This window comes from Betta splendens, chromosome 16, assembly GCF_900634795.4.
Source record: "Betta splendens chromosome 16, fBetSpl5.4, whole genome shotgun sequence".
Classification (NCBI taxonomy): domain Eukaryota; kingdom Metazoa; phylum Chordata; class Actinopteri; order Anabantiformes; family Osphronemidae; genus Betta; species Betta splendens.
In genome coordinates, this window is record NC_040896.2 from 510,361 (window position 1) to 532,728 (window position 22,368).

Genomic DNA, 22,368 nt, shown 5'->3' on the forward strand with positions numbered 1-22,368 from the left:
TGGTACAAGCTATCGGTAACTGACCAGATAAGCAGCAGGTATTGTAGAGATGTGACTAATTAGCAACTAAGCTTGAAACACAGCACAGTAATCATTCCAACTAATCATGTTAGAATTTGATAGAACAATGACATAACCCCAAATCACAAGTTGATTTAGGCTGTGACACAGGACGGGGTAATAAACATAACCGCGTTCATCTGCAGGTTCTTTTTGTAGCGATCGACCAGCTGTAGCTCTAAAGTGCAAAGGCCTAAAGGCATGCTAACGGCTAACGCAACACAAACAGGAGTGGCAGCACGTCAACAGGACAAAAGCTCGATCCACCGCTTCCTGCCTGTCGCCGATCGAAGGCCCATCGCTATTAGCTGTTCCCCACACAGGTGTGTGGTTGCACCAACTCAGAGTAGCACATTTGAAAGGGACAAAGGCTCAGTTGACTCACTGTAGCCGTTAGCGACGCTAGCGATTAGCTTGTCTCACATGTGGGTAACTGCATTTTAAACAGACCCAACTAACATATTTAGATATCACAAGTATCAAGCACAAACTTACTACAGCGAGCTAGATCCACCGCTTCCTGTCTGTCTCCGCTTGAAGGGCGATAACGATCAGCTGTTCCCCGCAGGTGTATGTGATTACAGAAAAAGGACAGACGCTAAACCCACCGCTCCCTGCCTGTAGCCGCCGCTCGATGCCGTTAGTCATTAGCTTTTCTCCACACAGGTGTGTGGCTGCAGGAGCCCACATGAGCACATTTGAAGGGGACAAAGGCTCGGTCGAATGGCTGTAGCCGTTAGCATAGCTAGCTAGTAACTTGACTCACACATAGGTTACTACATTTAAACGGACAAACTAACATTTTAAAACATTATAAATATCAAGCATGTACTTACTGCAGTGAGTGGATGACGGACTTTAGGAATAGGTCCTTTTTTTCCAACAGGAGCCGTGAAACAAATCCAGCATTGTACGCACCCTCGTTTGAAATGCACATACGTATAAATGCTGAGGCAGTGTTTCTGGCACCGGTCCGTTAAAAATAAAAGTGACCCACAAATCCTCACTTGTTGATCCCTTGGTAAAGTGAAGAGACTTTGGTGTTGGTTAGAACACCTAAGAACTGAACTATTTCTATGGGAGGACTTGGGCGCTGCCGTGCTGGTCTGTTCACGGTGAGTGAGAGGGGGGAAATGGCGGAAGTCCAGTTTTGGTTCGGGATCATTGTGGGGGTGGTGGTTCAGGATTTGCAAGGAGAACTTTCAACCAGTGTGACGACAACTGGGACACGGCCTCAGAGTAGGTCGTGGCTGTTTTTATTGGATGAGAAAATTTACGTTTTCAAAATGTGAAAAAAGCAGGAAATGCATTTGTACCGTGCTCAGTGTGTGTATATGTGACCCATAGAGTCATAGGGACGCTCCAAAATGTCTAAAAAGTGGATTTTGCATGATATGGGCCCTTTAAGGTGACTGTTCTCTCTGTATCTACAAGACATTGAGGCAAAAGATGATGGAATCATCTGCTTGAATCTGGCAACAGCGTTGTCCGATAAACATCTGCTATAGTAACATTTCTTTCCAGCTGTTATAGGGTCAGTTGTGCTAAATTCAAAAGTTAATAAGAAATGGTCAGATAACAGAGGGTTTTGGGGAAGAACTATTAAATTATCAATTATAACCCCATATGTCAGGACAAGATCTAGGGTGTGGTTAAAACGATGAGTGGGTTCATTTACCTGCTGTGTAAAACCAATAGTGTCTATTAAGGAGTTAAAAGCAGTGCTGAGACAGTTGCTGTCAACATCTACATGAATGTTAAAGTCTCCCACTACAATGACTTTATCTGTGCTAAGAACTAAGTCAGATAAGAATTCAGAGAATTCAGTTAAGAACTCCGAATATGGAGCAGGAGGACGGTAAACAATACAAAACACAACTGGCTTCTGAGTTTTAGAGTCTGGGTGAGAAAGGCTCAGAGTGAGGCTCTCAAATGAGTTATAACTATGTTTAGGTTTAGGAGTAATTAATAAATCTGATTTATAAATTGCTGCTACTCCTCCACCTCTACCTGTACTTCTTGGAACATGATAGTTGATCATGGATCTTGGCTCGCTCGTTCTCTACCACCTTGGGAGGTGTTTCCCACTTTGACCTTGGGGTTTCCAGTCCATACTCTGCGCAGATGTTCCTGTATACTATGCCAGCCACTTGGTTATCGCGTTCCATGTATGCTTTCCCTGCCAGCATCTTACACCCTGCAGTTATGTGCTGGATCATCTCAGAGGCCTCTTTGCACAGTCTACACCTTGGGTCTTGTCTGGTGTGGTAGATCTGGGCTTCTATGGCTCTGGTGCTCAGGGCCTGCTCCTGTACAGCCAGGATGAGTGCCTCTGTGCTGTCCTTCAGCCCGGCCCTTTCAAGCCATTGGTAGGATTTGTTGAGATCAGCCACTTCAATTATGTTCCGGTGGTTCATCCCGTGTAAGGGCTTGTCCTCCCATGATGGTCCCTCATCCAGCATCTCATCCTCTGTTCTCCACTGCCTGAGACATTCACTCAGCACGTCATCTGTCGGAGCCTTATCCTTGATGTACTTATGGATCTTGGATGTTTCATCCTGGATAGTGGCTCTCACGCTCACTAGTCCTGTGGATGAGCGAGTCAATGTCTTGCTCATTCTTGGTGTACAGCTTGATGTCATCCATGTAGAGGAGGTGACTTATGGTGGCCCTGTTCCGGAGTCGGTATCCATAGCCAGTCTTGTTTATTATTTGGCTGAGAGGGTTCAGACCTTTGCAGAACAGCAGAGGGGACTGTGCATCTCCTTGGTATATGCCACATTTGATGGATACTTGGGCAAGTGGCTTCCCATTGGCTTCAAGGGTGGTTCTCCACAACCTAATCGAGTTTGTAATGAAGGCCCTTAGAGTTCTATTGATGTTGTACAGCTCCAAGCATTCAGTGATCCATGTGTGTGGCATTGAGTCATAGGCTTTCTTGTAGTCGATCCAGGTTGTGCACAGGTTGGTGTGTCGCACTCTGCAGTCTTGGGGAGACTGTTCTGTCTACCAGGAGTTGGTGTTTGGCTCCTCTGGTATCCTTACCAATGCCCTTCTGTGCTTCGCACATGTATTGACCCATGTGCCCAATTATCTTAGCTGCTATGATGCCTGACATGAGCTTCCATGTTGTGGAGAGACAGGTTATTGGCTGGTAGTTGGATGGGACGGTACCCTTTGAGGGATCTTTCATTATCAGGATTGTTCGCCCTTCAGTTAGCCATTCAGGGTGGGTCCCGTCCCTTACCAGCTGGTTCATTTGTGCTGCCAGGCGAAGGCTTGAAGGTGAAGGCCACAGTGGTGCCTTTGGTGATAGGAGCACTGGGTGCAGTGACCCACAAACTGGAGGAGTGGCTACAACAGATCCTTGGAAATACATCCGACATCTCAGTCCAGAAAAGTGCAGTCCTAGGAACAGAACCCTCAAGCTTCCTGGCCTCTGGTAGAGGACCCGAGTTTGAAAAGCGGATGAGACCACACGTGTAGGGTGAGAAGGGAATTTTTATATTTGTACGTGTGTGTATGTGTATTTGTGTTGTTTGCATGTATGTATATAAGAGACAACAAAGGTCTGGTTTTTAGCCAAGCCTAAATGTATATTATCTGCCGACTTTTTGATATCTGTTAGGAACCTGAAGCTTATTAGTATGGGCTTTTGAGTGTTTTTTCCTGTTCTTGTGAGTAAACTATGCGGTTCTGTTTACTTTATTATTTTACATTCATTGGTTCTTTTATATGTAAAAACAATAACATTTCAGAATGAATTTAACATTTTACCCCTCTACTCTTTCACAGGCAACATCCTATGTATAATGGAGGGGAGCTGCGCTGGCAGCAGCCTAACCCTGCCCCTGGTGGTCCATACCTGGCTTACCCCATCTTGTCTTCACCTCAACCTGCAGTCTCCAATGATTACGCTTATTACCAGATTATGCCTGCTCCATGCCCACCCATGATGGGTTTCTATCAGCCTTTCCCTGGCACTTATGCAGGTCCAGTTCAAGCTGGAGTAGTCAACTCTGTCTCAGCAGATGTCGGCGAAAGACCATTGCCTCTGGGGTCAACATATGGGGTAGCCGCTCAGAGGGGAAGAGGCACGGTCCGACCAAACATTCTCCCTAAGGTACAATGTAATGTGGTTATGTCATGTGTTATTCCCTTCTCAGTATTCATTATTTAATAAGCATTATTCTTATTGTTGGTTTATTTACTTTATTAACTTTATACAGCAACATTTAGGAGTGTGTCAGCCTCCCAGAGGCCGCCGGGCTCCAACTAGGAGTGTAGCTGTGCAAAAGGAGGTATGCACCTTGGGAGTTGGTGGTAGGACCAAGACAGTCTTACTAGTGGATGCAGCACAGCAAACTGGTAAGAGTACTGCAACCTCACAGTAATAAATTGTGTGGCTGAGAGAAAGTCGATGCAGAAAACATTTTGTGCTTTGATAAAATTATCTACATTGTTTGGACATACATTTTTCCTGTCAGTAAGGAAGTGGGACAAGATACCAGTAAGTGCAGTGTCACATCATGCTGGTTGATGTTGGTACAGCTTATGCATAACCTCTGAAAGACTGGAATGCCGAAGTTCCAGTTTAAGTTGCTCAGCTCATGGTGTCATTAATCATGTCTCTGTTCTCCATTGAAATACAGCCTGGGAAGACATTTTATGTAAACTCAAAACATGAATTTGCTGAGTCTGCAGTATTTATACTGCATACAGTACACATTATTGACTGTACCAGCATTCAATAAGAAATTATTAAGTTTCCCTAAGTTTCCTAGGTCCTTTCTTTAGATTTCCCAGCTGAAATGTCAGGGCGGTGTGCTGCTCCTAGTCCTCTGCTGTGGAAGAACCGATCAAGGAGAAGACGAGCATCTCATCCAGCTGAAAGCTACAATGAGCAAGGGGCCTCTGAAGCAGATATAGACAGTGACAGTGGCTACTGTAGTCCCAAACACAACCAGGCAGCTGGGACAATGCCACAAACAGCTGACAGTACAGCAGTGCCCACGGTATGTTAGCCAGTGGCTAGTCGCTTTAGACCAACATGCTTACAGTAAAGTGAGGATTTTCTTTTACTTTCCAGTAGGGCTGCAACAACGAATCATAAAATCGATAATAATCAATGACAGAAATTGGTTGATAATGTTTTGCTGTTATTGATTAGTCAGGCTCGTCATTTTACAGCTCAGGGTGACTGCAAAATAACACAGCGACACAGGAGAATGTAAGAATGATCAAACTCTATGCCTGCTTTGTTCATTTATATTTTGTATATTGAAGTTTTATTATTCAAATGCTGGATTTTGCTGGATTTTGTGTTTTCTTTGAGATTTAAAGAGTAGAAAAGAGAAGAGAGTATATATGTGTGTGTGTATATATATATATATATATATATATATATACACACACACACACACACACACACTCTATTCTCACCCTCCGCGGGTGGTCTCATCCACTTTCCAAGCTCGGGTCCTCTACCAGAGGCCAGGAAGCTTGAGGGTTCTGCGCAGTATCCTTGCTGTTCCTAGGACTGCACTTTTCTGGACTGAGATGTCGGATGTTATTCCAGGGATCTGTTGTAGCCACTCCTCCAGTTTGGGGGTCACTGCCCCCAGTGCTCCAATCACCACAGGCACCACTGTGGCCTTCACCTTCCAAGCCTTCTCCAGTTCTTCTCTGAGCCCTTGGTATTTCTCTAGTTTCTCATGTTCCTTTTTCCTGATGTTGCCATCGCTTGGTATTGCCACATCCACCACTACGGCTTTCCTCTGCTCTTTGTCCACCACCACAATGTCTGGTTGGTTCGCCAATACCATTCTGTCTGTCTGTATCTGGAAGTCCCACAGGATCTTGGCTCGCTCGTTCTCTACCACCTTGGGAGGTGTTTCCCACTTTGACCTTGGGGTTTCCAGTCCATACTCTGCGCAGATGTTCCTATATACTATGCCAGCCACTTGGTTATGGCGTTCCATGTATGCTTTCCCTGCCAGCATCTTACACCCTGCAGTTATGTGCTGGACCGTCTCAGGGGCCTCTTTGCACAGTCTACACCTTGGGTCTTGTCTGGTGTGGTAGATCTGGGCCTCTATGGCTCTGGTGCTCAGGGCCTGCTCCTGTGCGGCCAGGATGAGTGCCTCTGTGCTGTCCTTCAGCCCAGCCCTTTCAAGCCATTGGTAGGATTTGTTGAGATCAGCCACTTCAGTTATGTTCCGGTGGTACATCCCGTGTAAGGGCTTGTCCTCCCATGATGGTCCCTCTTCCAGCTTCTCATCCTCTGTTCTCCACTGCCTGAGACATTCACTCAGCACGTCATCTGTCGGGGCCTTCTCCTTGATGTACTTATGGATCTTGGATGTTTCATCCTGGATAGTGGCTCTCACGCTCACTAGTCCTCGGCCTCCTTCCTTGCGGCTAGCGTACAGTCTCAGGGTGCTGGATTTGGGGTGGAACCCTCCATGCATGGTGAGGAGCTTTCGTGTCTTAACATCTGTGGTCTGTATCTCTTCCTTTGGCCACCTTATTATTCCCGCAGGGTATCTGATCACTGGCAGAGCGTAGCTGTTTATTGCCCGGGATTTGTTCTTGCCATTGAGCTGGCTTCTTAGGAGTTGCCTTACTCGTTGGACGTATTTGGCTGTTGCCGCATTCCTCGTTGCCTGTTCAAGGTTGCCGTTTGCCTGTGGTATTCCAAGGTACTTGTAACTGTCCTCAATGTCTGCTATTGTTCCTTCTGGGAGTGAGACCCCTATATATATATATATATATATATATATATATATATATATATATATATATATACACGATTAATTGAAAATAATTGACAAATTAATCGATTATCAAAATAATCGTTAGTTGCAGCCCTTCTTTCCAGAGACATTCATTGAGTCATTTAACTTGCTACATTATTTAGAATGCATATTGAAAATAGTTAGTTTAATATAATTTTATTTGCTGTATTGTATGAATTGTTAGAATGTGATATTGTTAAAATTTATCTCAATAATCTGCTGTTAAAAGTAGAATTGCATAAAAGCATTTAAATTCATTTTGTTTGTTAACTGCACCTAGAATCACACCATCACAGATTTACTAGACTATGGAAACAAAACATAGATTATACACTTTACTAAGACTGTAAATTAAATTGTTTTTCTTATTTTCTGTGTTGTCTAGGAAGTTGAGACTAGTGTAATAACAGGTAAGTTTCATGTGCAGAGATCTTTGTACATTTATTTTGTTTCATGTTTGTATGTACTGTGTTGCAATATATATAAATTTTTGTTCTTGTTTTTAAATATTTTTGCACAAGGAACCTGGGTAAATGTAGCCTCTCAAGCTACTCCAAAGTCCTGGATGGAAAGTCAATTTCACAGAGCAGATCAGAGGAAGAATCCTGAACAGAGAAACTTCTTACAGGTGCAGTACATTTCAGGGCAAACCTGAACCTGTTGTTGTCAGACAACACTATTTTTCATATCTAGGCTGATAACGCAATTTAGCAACAGCTAAGAGATTGCTTTAAACAGGATAAAAAGTACAAGAGTTAAAGAATTATTGAATCCTGAGGACAATCATGTCTGATTCTACTGTTTGTCTCTCTCTGCCTTTCAGGATTTCTACAGTGGCTACGCAGGGCATCTGCCTAGCCAGGCAGAACAAAGACTACAGCCAACTGTGGTCTCTGGCACTGTGGTCACCCCAGAGCTTCTCTTCTTTGAGGTCGGAACAAGTTTTTCATAAGTTTGGTTTTTAATTAATTCTCTAAACACTCATTATATTGTACCATGTTTGTCAGGATGAAGATGACTTCCCTGATCTTGCTGGTGGGAGTGCCCATCGCACCAACAAACCAGAATCTAATTCAACCCAAACACACACACAACCTAAACTACCCAAAAACCTGGTAAGAGAGTACTGTCTAAAAACAATTGCCCTGTGTCATTTGCTTATTCAATCTGACCTTAGATATGCGACCCATTTTCAGTGGTTACCCATGCATAGTATAAATGACTGAAGACATGCCTAACATCAAATTAAACAGTAATATAAATGCCTCTCACATGCATCATCGCGAGATAATAGCGACGTAGGCACCTGCCCCATCTAGTGGCTGTAGAGTGACATGTTATTCAGATAGGTATAAATAACCTTTATTTGGAAATATTGATCACTTTTATGGCTATTATGTGTGCTATATTAGTGGAAAAACATTAGACGTCCACATTGGAAAACTCAGAACTTCATCTGAGTGTTCTCATTAAAAATCCTTACAATTTTGTCCTGCTTCATTTTAACAAAACCATATTTATTGTTTGTTTACTAATTGTGCTATGATCATAATAATACCCGATAATACACAATTTTACACCTCTCATCACATCTCACAAGAGTTCCCTATATTGTGACATTAAATGCATTCAGATAGATCATGTGATTGCAGAAATATACTCATGTTTAATACGGGCATGCTATTTTCCAGAAGACCCCTAGAAAATAAGCTTGGGGTTAAACGCAGCAAACAAGTAACCTAGATGTATATTGGTGCAAATGGAACTAGTCCTCAGTTTAAATCCTTTCGACACAATGGCGGAAAGCAGTTTGCATATATCCGGCTTGTGTGTGGGAAAACAATGGTTGCACAGTTTAAAAGTCTAAGAATGGCTGAGGCTGACTGGTTGGTAAGCATTTATGTTTATGTAGCATTTATGTTACTGAGGTCTTTTGCTGTTAGGTGAGTGCAGCTTTACTCTCCACTCTCATTTAACTATTTTCTAAACAATATCATAGAGTCACAAAACATACTTGTAATATTCAAGCACCCACTTTCAATAAATGTCCTTCTAATCATCAGTTATTTGGTCTAATGTCTGCTAGCTAAGCACCTAGCATATATTTCTGTCATGGCTTCTGTGTCTTCCACTGTTTCTCCTACGTTGTCTTACTCTGTGTGTCTTCTTTTTAGCTTATCCTCTGCCCCCTTTAGTGATAATGTTATTTATAATAAGTGTAAGCTAGTTGCAGCTTTGGAGATGAGGATGTCACAGCTGTCTCAGCTTTGCAACACTGAAAACAGCCCAATCAGCCAAAGTCCTTTATCCAGTATGGAGCCTCCTAGTTTAACTGCTAGCTGTCCCTTGTGTAGCAGATTCAATTTAATAGTTTGATATAATTGCAGAAACATTAATATTCCTCGAAATAGGGGCACCAGGTTTGTTTTAAAGCTGAAACCAAACTTTTATCAATCTAGTCAAATGCCAGATATCAATTTAATGAGTTACTAATTATGATAACCAACAATAACAACTTGTCTTGTGATAAAACAAAATCAGTCTCTAATTTTGTGAATTCTTGTCGCAGTTCGGTGACCTCTGTGTTAATCTGAAGAACAATGCACACAAAACCAGATTCCTTTTAACTTTTTATTAATCTAATACTACTAGATATACGAAAAAAATATGCATATATGCAAATAAAGAATTCAGTTCAATTCAGTTTTATTTATAAGGCGCCCTATCACAACAAGGTTATCTCAAGGCACTTTACAAGGTGAGGTTTAAGACCTTACATAACTAAGCATGTATGTTTGTCTACTTTCAGCTTAATGACCTCAGCATACTTTTAGCTACAGACACCATTTAAGCTTTAAAATATTCTTCAACTATTCAACAATTAATCTGGATAGTAGAGTTAGAAGGAGACAGAGGAGCTCAGTGTACAAACTAGAAAAAGTAATTTCTCGAGAAATTACGTGGGAGAGCTGATCTGCTGCTGCAACGATGCCAAATGCTGATTAAGCTGCTGACGTCAAAAAGTAGACTACGTCCAAAAGTTGACTACTGCAAAACGATGAAAACGAGAAAACGTGAACAAAGATTAAAATGATGACAAAAGATGGCGATTAAAAAGATGACCAAGGTCATACTAAGACAAGATTAAAAATGTGACAATGATTCAAAAGCTGATCAAGGTAAAATGATGTCAAAGATTAAAAAGTTGACCAAGGTGTATTGTCGACAATCATAAACAAGCTGACGAGCTTTTTGATTTGAAGAAAGTATTTGTAAATAATTACTTAACTGTGTAATAGTTTAATAACTAGTAAAAATTTACCAGTCAGAAACAAAAATCTTGCCATTTAAGGTAATAAATTACATTGGTGCTTTTATTTTGAAAGGATTTAGAGATCGTGTGTGAGTGATTACTAAACTATAAAATAGTCATTAGATAGTCATAATTTATCATTCAATAGCAAGAATAGCCCTATTAAAGCAAAATATTTAGATTAAGCCCTTTCAGAATAAAAGCACCCTAATAAGTGTGAGTGGTTATTTACTGAACTCCAAAAAAGTCTCATTAACGATTGATTAGAAAATTAGTGGTTCTGAATACTTACCAATCTTGCCATTAAAGATAATAAATTGTAATTGGTGCTTTTATTATGAAAGGATTTAGAGGAAATGTGTGGGGGTAATAGCGTAACTGTCAATTAGTCTTTAAATATTCATTATTAACCATTCAAAGGGACAATAACCGTGCTATTAAAGCTAATTATTTGGCTTGCTGCTTTTATTTTGAAAGGATGTAGAGGAAGCATGTGTGCTTAATTACTACACAATCCAATAGTGTAGTTGAGTAATCAGTAATAAGCATGGAACTGCTGTCTACACTGAGCATCAGGAGTTTGACCTGTCAGTCAAATCTGCAGCCATGGAGACGAAAGGCGGGAAAATCAGGCTCACTCTGCTCTGTGAAAGCAGACTTTCAGCCTTGAAAAATAGGCTTATTCCAGCAAAACAATACTAGTTATTACAAAATTATTTTCATTTAATGAATCCCAGGGCTTCCCCGAACATGTGGCGTTAAATTTATGTTTGAGGACGAAAGCTTGTAGCCACAGTCGCACTGTCTCCTGTTTTTTTCCCCCCGACGTCTGCTGAAAATTATCATTAGAGTCCATGGGATAATTTCAGGATCTCTCTGCGCTTTGAGGTTGATAGCGACTAAAGTATAGGTCTGAGGGTCTAGCCAGACAAATCATTAGAAAGAAGACAAGTATGACTACGATTTAGGGAAATAGAGTAGAAATTGTGGCTGTAGTGACGAGTTAAAGACAGATGTTCTGTCTTTCAAAAGCACACCCTCTCACTCTAGCTTTGACATCACGCACTCTAGCTGACGCAATACACACTAATGGAAAAGCAGAAAATGTAACAAAAACCACACGACATTTAAATGCTCACAAGTTGAAAAATATGGAAGATACGAAGTCGCTGCTTTACACAGATAAAGTTGAAAGATGATAGACACTTTTGACGTTGAAATGACGTTTCTACGCCAAAGTATGACGAGGACAGAAGCTGACGAAAAGAGGCAAGTTGACAAAAAGTTGAACGATAATTCCCATAGACGACCATTATAAAATCACGATGAAAAACGTAGAATAACGTTAAAAGTTGAAAAGCTAAAAATGTGAAAATTAACAGCATTGATCGTCTAACAATGACGTACGTTGAGAATGTTGAACGATGATTCTATGATAAAGTATGACGACGCCATAACGAGACAAAATTGACGAAAACGTGAAAAGTAATAGCCTGCATCGTCTAATGATGACGCACGTTTAGAACGTTGAACCATTCTTCTACGACAAAGCGTTGACAATAAAAGCGACCGAAAAACGGGGCGAAATAATAAGAAAAAGAAAAAGAAAGAGCGAAGATATAAATAGTGTGAAAGCTGTTCAGCTCTCCCACTAAAAATAAAGAGCGAAGATATCAATAGTGTGAGAGCTGTTCAGGTATCCCACTAAAAATAAAGAGCGAAGATATCAATAGTGTGAGAGCTGTTCAGCTCTCCCACTTATTAAGTCCCTCAGCAGTCTATGTCTATTGCAGCTTAACTAAGAGATGCTTCCTGTGACTAACAATCATCGCCAGTTACCTAAACCATCTCTAACTATAAGCTTTATCAAAAAGGTTTTAAGCCTGATCTGTAAGGTGGAGAGTGTGTCAGTTTCTTAAACCTGAGCAGGGAGCTGGTTTCACAGGAGAAGAGTGTGGTAGCTAAAAGCTCTGCCTCCCATTCTACATTTAAAGACGGTACAAGTAGCCCAGCGCTTTGAGAACAAAGTGTTCTGCTGGGAACATAAGGAACTATGGGATGTTTAAGATAAGAAGGAGCTTTATCATTAAGTGCTTTGTAGGTGAGTAGAGCAATTTTGAATTCTATCCTACATTTTACAAGCAGCCAGTGCAGAGAAGCTAATGTAGGAGAAATGTGATCTCCCATCCCATCAGATATTGGGCTGCGGTGTTCCCAGTGTTCTGTTCCTTTAATTTCAATGCTGTGTTCTAGTCTCGGCAGGCCGAACAGTCCTGATCTTGTAGGACCTCCAGAAGGGTGCTCCCTTCTGGACGTCCCATCCAACTACTGCAAAATAACATGCTTTTGCACAACATGGAAGCTCCTGTCAGGCATCATAGCAGCCAAGATAAGCAGGCCAGATGGACCAATAAATGAGCACTGCCCAGAAAGGAATTGGTAGTAACACCAGGAGGGCAAGACACTAGCTACTGGTAGATAAAGGACCTATAGGACCAGACATACCAACCTAAGCACTGTCTGGATTTACTACAAGAAAGCCTATGACTCAATGCCTCACACGTGGATATTGGAATGCTTAAAACTACAAGAACAACAGGACCCTAACAAAACTTCATCCAGAACTCAAAAGTGGAAAATAACCCTAGAGACCAACTTCAAGCCAATTGCTTGCTCCACCAGGATATACAACAAAGACATCGGTATGGTGCATAACACAACCTTCACCACCCCAAATCCAAAACAAATATGGGACCAAGTAATTTCCCGTGCACTTATTTAATTACAGACAACCCACTACCCGTGACGGACAGAGTGTATTTACAATGAATAGAACAAAAAACAACCACAAGGGGCTTCAGGGTGAGCCAAGGCCAAAACAACAAACAAAACGATGTCTATGGTTCCCAACGCTACAGAGGCAGCCGGTAAAAGTGTCTTTCCCCCACCGTGTTTGGGATTCAAATCTGCCGCGTCAGTGCCCGGTTTGCACTGCGGGAAGAGTGTGTTATGTCCTTTTGGCCTGTAGGTGGCGATTGACTCCCACTTTTGGTCCTAACACATCGTAGTTGCTTACATCATATAGCCTCTTGTAGAACAATCAATGATCAGGTTTTTGATGGCCTAGTGGTTAACGTGCATTGATGTAAATCTTTTTGTCCGGGGTTCAAGTCTGAGTAGTGTGGTGGAAATTTTCCATAAAGAAGTAGATGAGAGAGAGTTGTCCTTTTGTGCGATTTATTGAAATAATAAAGAAAATAAAAATAATGGGGAAAGCAAATAAAAAGCATGGATGTTGATCGTGCACATCAACAAACCAAAAACCAGCTGGGGAGATCAGTGCACACACCACGAAGGTGTGATGCAAAGAGCCCACGATCCTCAAGTTGTTTCTGCCTTTTAGCTTCTCTGTCCGACTAGGGTGGAATGTCTTTCTAACCCAATCAAATTACATGCACCATCTCCTCCCTGTCGCAGTGTGTGTGAAGATTTTTACTTTCTCACACCTGCATCGCTGACGTCCAACTATCTGTGAGAAAGGAGCACCAAGTCTCAACAGACAGAGACACAACTCCCCGACCTTGGGTTTGGGAGCTAGAGTTGAGAGTCTATCAGGCAGAGACAACCATTGAACAATCTAGGTGAAATGTCAAATGCATACAGTAAGACAAAACATAAGATATTAATTGCAGAACATAAGTCATAACTCGTATAATAACTGCATAGAAATGCATAGAAATAAGGAAGACACATAAAAATAAGGAAGAGACAATTTTTCCCATAACACTCCCCCCTTTTGATTACACATTAATCAAACCATAAAGGAATAAAAATTGTCAACATCATATTCTGTAATAATAAAAGATCCTTGCAAATGAAACAATAAGGGTATTAACTCATCAAGATTCAAAATACACCTTCACATAAAATGGAAGTAACTAAGGGAGAAAAGGTTGGGAGCTGTTTTTGGTGGGTAGTTATACAACAATAACCTCTGTATGAGCATGTGAAGAAAATAAGTCAATAATCATATTTGTATCAGATTATATTTTGTGATCATATAGCCTAAGACCATTGTCAAAGTCATTAAGTGAATTAGAGTTGGGGTTTTTGAACATAGTGCATTGTGTCATTTGATATGAGAGTGTTGCTGAGGTCGCATGCATGATGAGACCTCTAACCAGTGGGATAACGTAAAAACCAAACAAGAGAATCACAGCCATCTCAATTATAAAGGAAACAGCTGTGGACATGAGAACAGATTTCCATTTTCCAGACATTTCGTCTAGCCAATTCCAAGAGGAAAGAACCTATACCAGAGTTAGCTGAGATTCTGAAGGCCGTGGAGCGCCTTCGCCACAGTACCATTAGAATCAGTGTTATTCAGGATGTAAGTACAAAATGCGTCTCCAAACATAACACAAACGCCTCTTTTCTCTGCTAACAACGTGTCTACGGCCATTCAATTGTAATGTAATAAATACAATTAATGTATGATAGCCATAGGTTTCCGGTGGGGTTCTGTTTCATATAATCTTAAGATAGATTTAATGCTTTCGGATCTTTAATTGTACATTTGCGTCTAGAGCGAATAGGAGATTCAGGGATTTAACCAGAATGATGATGCATATTTCCGCTTCTGTTGTCTTTCATCTGTAGATGAAGGATAGAACTAATTGTAGCAGTGAATAAAGTGATTGTGAGCAAATTAAACACCAAGTCAACTTCAGGATATTTAAACTCAGTGTTGTTGTTGTGAATTTTCTCATTCAAAAGTAGTGTGTAAAGTTACATAGAAACATCATATGCTAAAGGCAATAATCCATGTAACATAAAATGAAGTTTAACAAAACAAGGTTAAAATTGATGTCTTGTAACAATCTGCTTCTTCCTGTTGAACAGTAGCGTTAGATTGTTTCCAACCTGTGTGTTGAAGTATTGCCAGTTCGTTGGAGTTCTTCAGGTTGTGATCAGCTGATCACAGAGACACTTGGGATTCGTTATCACCGCCAGGTTTCCTCCCAATGTCGTCTGAGTCACTGTCACTCCCGTGGTGTGAAGAGTCTACACGTCGTCCAGCGTCGGCAACTCAAGGCTGCTCGTGTGTGTGTTTTCTCAGGAGCGTGTGTGTAGATGTATGGTCTGATAGTGTGATTCACCGGCGCAGCTTCAGGCGGCGCTTGGCTCACACCTTTAGCTGAACGGTCAACGCAGCCTCGCCGCAGTGCGTGTGTGAGCACAGCGAGGGTCGTCCTTCTTAGTTTTTTTCGTCAGTGGTGGCTTTCTCGTGTGGTGTAGATGTAGATGGAGGGTCGTCTGTCGGATCCGGGACCTTCCTGGATGGAGTTGATCCAAGTCGCTCTTTCTGTGATCTTCACAGCCGTGTGGGTCGTCAGAAGGACCTGGAAGGGGCTTCGCCACCGTTTTGAGTCCCAATGCTTCCTCCTGAACTCCTTAACGATCGCCAGTCCCCTCGTTGGATGGTGTAGTGGTCCTGTCGCCTGTTTTCACCTGTTGGAAATCTGAATTGTGGGGAAAAGGTGTTTGGGCGGCACGGCGTGTCATCAGGCCCAAACCAGACTCCATGGCTACAGGTGGAACCATTCGTCAGCCAGAGTCTGCGTTCCTGTGAGGTACAAAATGTTTAAAGCACAGGGAGAGAGGAAGGAAAGGATAGAGAGAGTTGGAGAGAGGGAACAAGGATCAGGAGAGGAAACAAGGATCAGGAGAGGGAGGGGTTGTTGGGCAGCGACCTTCGCAGCAGCGTCTGCAGCTGCATGTCGGCAGAAACAAAGTTGTCTATGATGTTGTGAGTGGGACAGTTACAAACAGCATTAGCTGTAGGCAGCAGGACAGCGTCCAGCAAAGCAGAACCTTATCATGATGTAAGATAGGTTTGCAATCAGACTTCAAAAGCTTCCTATGCTTCCACAGAGAACCAACGTGTGACAAGCATCTGTGGAGTCTGTAGATGGTAACAGACTCTCCTTCTGCTAGTTTACTAGCTTCAGTCAACGCAATCAACTCTGCAGCCTGAGCAGAGTAGTGTCTTAGCAAAGAGCCAGACTTCACGACGGACTCTTGATAGTAATTTTCAGCATGTTGAGCAAGGTGGTGTTGCATCTAAGCCATCGAGCTGTAGAAAGATGTGATCTATTCCAAAAGAATCAAAGTATGAGGACAAAAGAACAGAAGTCGTACAACCTGATTTCTCATTCACTGTTTGAGTGAAAGGTCGCGTAGGGTCAGTTCAGGAAGACCCAAAGTAGGAGCCAACTGAAGAGCAAGCATGAGGTCAGTGAACGTTGTTCAGCCTCAGAAGTCCACGTGAGACAAGAAGTGGACGATGAAGACGTCTGCATCAGAACCCTGAGTGGGGCCTCAAAGACAGTAAAGTTAGGAACGAAAGTCCTACAATAAGAACAAAGACCTAGAAAAGACATCAGCTGTTTATACGTGCACGGTTTAGGCAGGTTTCAAATTGCTTTAACTCAGTTGGGTGAGATGGATTTGCCATCAGCTGTAATTACAATGACCCAGAAAATAACCTTTGTCTGAACAAAGTGTAATTTAGACAGGCTCTCTTTGTGGCCTGTAGCATCCAATGTTTCAGTATCTTAGTGGTGTCTGCAGTAACGCCATCTATGGCTCCTTTAAGAGGGTGCTGTTGTTTACATGGTTTGTGGTCAGATTTAGGTGTGATTACCACTGGTTCACATCCTCTGATCAAACCTACATCATATCTGTGTGTGAGCCACAGGGAAGCAGGGCTTCCTGTAAGGCTGAGTGTTGGCTCAGAGCGTCCTCTGAAGAATGAAAATAAAAACATGTAGTGTGTCATTAGAATGTGGAGGTTCACTGCTTGTTGTGCATGACAGGCAGAATAAAAAAAAGTTTTTTTTTTTAAAGTATGCAAAGTAGGTGAATACGTCACATGGGGTCAGAAGTCGTTCACCAGTCTCCACCCCGTTGACATCTGTTCACGAAAGGACCCACGTCCTGCGTCTGTCTCCATCATGTTTTCACAGAGGGAAGTGTGGAACTGTAGAATAAAAATCAAAAATCTTTTTTGTTAGTTAGTAAAAAAAATCGCAAGCGCAGACCTGTGTTCATCCCAAAAGAGGGAAGTTGAGGTCAGTTTGAGTGTGTGTGTGTGAAATCATAAACAAGCTGTGATGCAGCCTGTGTGAGGGCCTCAGTTACAGCCCCCCCTCAGCAGCCAGTGATAAGAGCACAGCTGAGCTGAAGTTAACACCAACAAAAGAGGGATTATTTAGAATGTCTGTAGATGTAACCTGCACTCCGTCTGGAGTGGAAATCAATCAAATATCTAAACTACATGAGATCTCTTCCTAAAAATTTAACTGGGCACAAGTTTGAAAGCAAAAATGAATGTTAAGGTGTCTTGCTGTCAGATGTTGCACAAGACAGTGAAACAGTAAGTTTTCTTTAATAGTCTGGTACGTACAGTAATTATTATTACTTCTCTCTAATAGTCGTCTTCCCTTTAATAGTCATTAATAGTCTGTTTCAGTCAGTCTCAGTCTTCCTATAGTCTGTTTTTGTTTTCTACAGTCTTCTAGTCTGGCCAGACAAACCTATATTGTGCACAAACCCTTTTAGAAACATAGAGGATTTTATTACTGAATTTGTTGCAAGTTAAAATAGTTTAAACCCATCAGACTGTAAAGTCATGCAGCAGTTGTCGTTTAGCTGTTTGTCATCATTTTAAAATCACTCTGTGGGATTTTTTTAAGCAAAAAGCGATTCTTCATTGCAAGCAGATAAGCATGAACATGAATTTGAGCGTGTATCAGCTGTAAGCGTGTTTCTTCATTGCGTTTATGAATGTGTGTGTGTGTTTGCGGTACCGTCTTGTACGTCACGTGAAAAGGAACCGTCACCTTCCTCCTTCCCCAACCATCAGTCTGATGTGAGCGCCAGCGGGTGAAGCCTTTCAATGGGACAGTTGTTCCTCGATGACAGACCTTTCCTGGATCCTCAGATGCAGCTCTATTGGGCCGATCACGTCTGAAGCCTCTCCTGTTGTTTCAACCAGTGTCTGTGTCAGAGCACGTTTTCCCTGCTGTTGCTCTGTCCTTGTTTTCCTTTGCTGATTGTCATAAGCAGGTGTCTGTGTCAGACACACACGCTTGTAGTAGCTGGTTCATCTGATGAGCCCAGAACGTGATGGCTGCAGATGTTGTGGGAGTCGCTGAGGCGTCCATGCTGTGGTCTGTGTCCTCCAGCTGCTGTGGTGTCAGAGCTTCCACCCTGTTCTGGTTGTTGGTCAGGCGCTTCTTCTCCTTCGGTTCTTCTGCTGATGGTGGGAAAGGAGTCCAGATCCGGATTTACCCTCATCGCGCTCAGTTCTGCATTAGAATAGAGAGCAGAAACAATGGGAGCATTTGCTCTTGGCATGATATGTGTGTGTGTGGTATGTGTGTGTGGTGTGTGTGTGTGGTGTGGCAGAGTGCAAACAATTCTTCCCCAGAGTTGTTATCTCCTTTCTTTCCGTTTCTTTCATCTTTTGTTTCTTTTAGGGCTTTAGTTTTGATAGTTTTGCTTTTTCAAGTATTTTCTTTTGTCTCTAATTTTTCTTTTAAGGTGCGTATGTCCTTACACAAAGCGATTCTCCTTTTGAACCCATAACCAGTTTCCCACTCATGGAAACATGAAACGCACTAATAACCATATTTACTTTTTACTTTTAATTACCTTAAATTTTGCAATGTTGCTGTCTGGTGGTGAAGACTCAAATTGCCCCGAACCCGTCTTTCAGAGTCCGGCGGTTTCCTGCCTTAGATTTTTTGTGTGTTCCGGCCGGAACCTTCCCAAAATGCCTTTTTATCAGACGTCTCCGTAAAAAGGGAACCAACCTGATCTGGCGACAGAGCCTTTCACGAAGTATTTCCTCAACGTTAGGCCCCTCTAGGCCCGGGTCCCTCGTATCTTGAAAATACTTCACTCTGCAAACGCGCTCCCTCTTTCAGAAGCCGTCTTTTATACTCAGTCCCCCACATGTGGACCACGCACAGATCAAAAAAACATGTCTGTATCCTCAGTACAGACGGAAGCTCGGTTCCACGAGCCAACCCTTAGCAACCGACGTCTCACCACCCAGAGCAGACTTCCTAATTAAGAACATGTAATATTGGGATTTTTTTTCCTCGATCTAATTAATTTTCCTAATCAAATTTAGTGTTTCAACCAAATAGAAGATTTCTTTTCTTTTTTTTCAACCAATTGAAATGTTTCAGCTAAATTAAAAATAAAAGTTCCAATCTTTTTGTTTTTCACAAATCAAAGGAATCTCTCTCACCGAGCCGAGCCAAATTAGGATTTGAGTTTGAATCTGAGTTCGTGGATCTCGTCAGAGGCGATCCAGACGGGTGAGCAGTCCTCCCACTCAGAACAGCTGTAGAGGTTTGGAGGCTGAGCGACCCTAGTCCTCAGGACTATCGTCCCTGATCACACCGTCCAGACGACCTGCCGCGGGATCCTGTTCGTAGACGCCAATTTCTGTGGTGGAAATTTTCCATAAAGAAGTAGATGAGAGAGAGTTGTCCTTTTGTGCGATTTATTGAAATAATAAAGAAAATAAAAATAATGGGGAAAGCAAATAAAAAGCATGGATGTTGATCGTGCACATCAACAAACCAAAAACCAGCTGGGGAGATCAGTGCACACACCACGAAGGTGTGATGCAAAGAGCCCACGATCCTCAAGTTGTTTCTGCCTTTTAGCTTCTCTGTCCGACTAGGGTGGAATGTCTTTCTAACCCAATCAAATTACATGCACCATCTCCTCCCTGTCGCAGTGTGTGTGAAGATTTTTACTTTCTCACACCTGCATCGCTGACGTCCAACTATCTGTGAGAAAGGAGCACCAAGTCTCAACAGACAGAGACACAACTCCCCGACCTTGGGTTTGGGAGCTAGAGTTGAGAGTCTATCAGGCAGAGACAACCATTGAACAATCTAGGTGAAATGTCAAATGCATACAGTAAGACAAAACATAAGATATTAATTGCAGAACATAAGTCATAACTCGTATAATAACTGCATAGAAATGCATAGAAATAAGGAAGACACATAAAAATAAGGAAGAGACAATTTTTCCCATAACAGTAGAAGCAGTTTTTTAATTTTAATTATTGGAAAAACAGCGTCTCATCATCATCATGTGATCACGAGGTGACAACGTTGTATTACTTAGTGCATGGATCGCCAAGACCATGAACCGCTGGTCGCGTTATAGTATGAAGTTATGAACGTAAGAAAATTATGGCAAATTATGGCAGTTTAAAACCAAAAATAAGAAGCTGAACGGTGCGCCCTCCCGCGTGCAGCGTTCAATTGGTGACAGACAAGCTACTGTAACCCTGATTTCTCGCTGTTGGTACGGGCAATTTTCTTTACGTGGTTTTCTTCTTTAATGCACCACACGGCAGGATAGTACCGCACATGTACACTTTTTTCTTTACGCCGCTCTTACCCAACGCACGTCACCTTTTTCCTGTCCCCCGTCAACAGGGGCAGGTAGGAACTAATGTTAATGACAAATAAAATCACAAGTCACACAACAGATACTTAATAGTAAAAACTAAATAGTAAAATAGGTCTGGTGTAATATATGTGTGTTACAGGTAGAAATGAACAGTCGGACCTCAGTTATGCTGTAGTGCTTTGGAGGCTTCTAATCAACGCTGCGCCACCTGGTGGTTAAAACAAGACTAGCGTCCTGATTTTTTTCAGCCGGCTGCAGGATTAAAAATCTTTAGTCAGCGACGCACTCGCTGCACCGTGGCGACGCGTCGGTACTGCAGTAAAAGCCCTAGTCACTTTGAACCGCTACCACTGTATCTGTAACCCCGCCCAGACGCACATGCGCACTCTCAGCACAAAACATACGCACAGTCACAGGGACACACGCATGCCCACACAGATGCTTACACGCACAGACGCATACACACAGATGGACCACGGTCTGTAACAAACCCCAAATCCAGCAACCTGAGACTGTACGCCAAGCAGAAGGTAAGAGGCCGAGGATTATTGAGCGTCAAAGCCACTATGGGTTTCACCAGGATGAAACAACTAAACTCCATGAATACATCAGGAAAATGGCCCCACCAGATGATGTGCTCAGTGAATGCCTCAGGCAGCAAAATCCAGAGGTGGAGAGGAAGAAAGAGGAGGAACCCTCATGGAAAGTGAAACCCCTACATGGCATGTACCACCGGCAGATAGAAGAATTGGCTGATATCAAACAACAAAAACAAATCCTACCAATGGCTGCACAGAAGGACAGCAAGGAGGAACTAATCTTAACAGCACGGGAGCAGGCTCTGAATACCAGATCTCTCTCTCTCCACTCCTCCAGTTTGGGGGTCAAAGCCCCCTGTACTCTGATTACCACAGGTACCACTGTGGCCTTCACCTTCCAAGCCTTCTCCAGTTCTTCTCTGAGCCCTTGGTATTTTTCTAGTTTCTCATGTTCCTTTTTCCTGATGTTGCCATTGCTTGGTATTGCCACATTCACCACCACGGCTTTCCTCTGCTCTTTATCCACTACCACAATGTCTGGTTGGTTCGCCAATACCATTCTGTCAGTCTGTATCTGGAAGTCCCACAGGATCTTGGCTCGCTCGTTCTCTACCACCTTGGGAGGTCTTTCCCATTTTGACCTTAGGGTTTCCAGTCCATACTCTGCGCAGATGTTCCTGTATACTATGCCAGCCACTTGGTTATGGCGTTCCATGTGTGCTTTCCCTGCCAGCATCTTACACCCTGCAGTTATGTGCTGGACTGTCTCAGGGGCCTCTTTGCACAGTCTACACCTTGGGTCTTGTCTGGTGTGGTAGATCTGGGCCTCTATGGCTCTGGTGCTCAGGGCCTGCTCCTGTGCGGCCAGGATGAGTGCCTCTGTGCTGTCCTTCAGCCCAGCCCTTTCAAGCCATTGGTAGGATTTGTTGAGATCAGCCACGTCAGTTATGTTCCGGTGGTACATCCCGTGTAAGGGCTTGTCCTCCCATGATGGTCCCTCTTCCAGCATCTCATCCTCTGTTCTCCACTGCCTGAGACATTCACTCAGCACGTCATCTGTCGGGGCCTTATCCTTGATGTACTTATGGATCTTGCATGTTTCATCCCGGATAGTGGCTCTCACGCTCACTAGTCCTCGGCCTCCTTCCTT

At 42.7% G+C, this 22,368-nt stretch overlaps 1 protein-coding gene and 1 long non-coding RNA gene across 7 annotated transcripts in view; one reads left to right on the top strand and one right to left on the bottom strand.

The window, feature by feature from the left end:
* Positions 1-22,368, top strand: part of secisbp2l (SECIS binding protein 2-like) — a 56,610-nt gene that overhangs the window by 12,660 nt on the left and 21,582 nt on the right. For all 6 annotated transcript variants that reach the window (XM_029130551.2, XM_029130550.3, XM_055502864.1 and 3 more), the window contains 7 exons: positions 3,856-4,183; positions 4,290-4,428; positions 4,858-5,075; positions 7,243-7,267; positions 7,379-7,485; positions 7,681-7,788; positions 7,865-7,972. In XM_029130551.2, the coding sequence (XP_028986384.1) occupies positions 3,856-4,183; positions 4,290-4,428; positions 4,858-5,075; positions 7,243-7,267; positions 7,379-7,485; positions 7,681-7,788; positions 7,865-7,972 (1,033 nt within the window). The remainder of the gene's footprint in view (positions 1-3,855; positions 4,184-4,289; positions 4,429-4,857; positions 5,076-7,242; positions 7,268-7,378; positions 7,486-7,680; positions 7,789-7,864; positions 7,973-22,368) is intronic.
* LOC129603104 (uncharacterized) lies at positions 13,391-19,335 on the bottom strand. Its single transcript, XR_008692715.1, has 2 exons — positions 19,050-19,335; positions 13,391-18,542 (listed from the first exon to the last, which is right to left on the bottom strand). It is a non-coding gene; the product is annotated as an uncharacterized LOC129603104 (long non-coding RNA).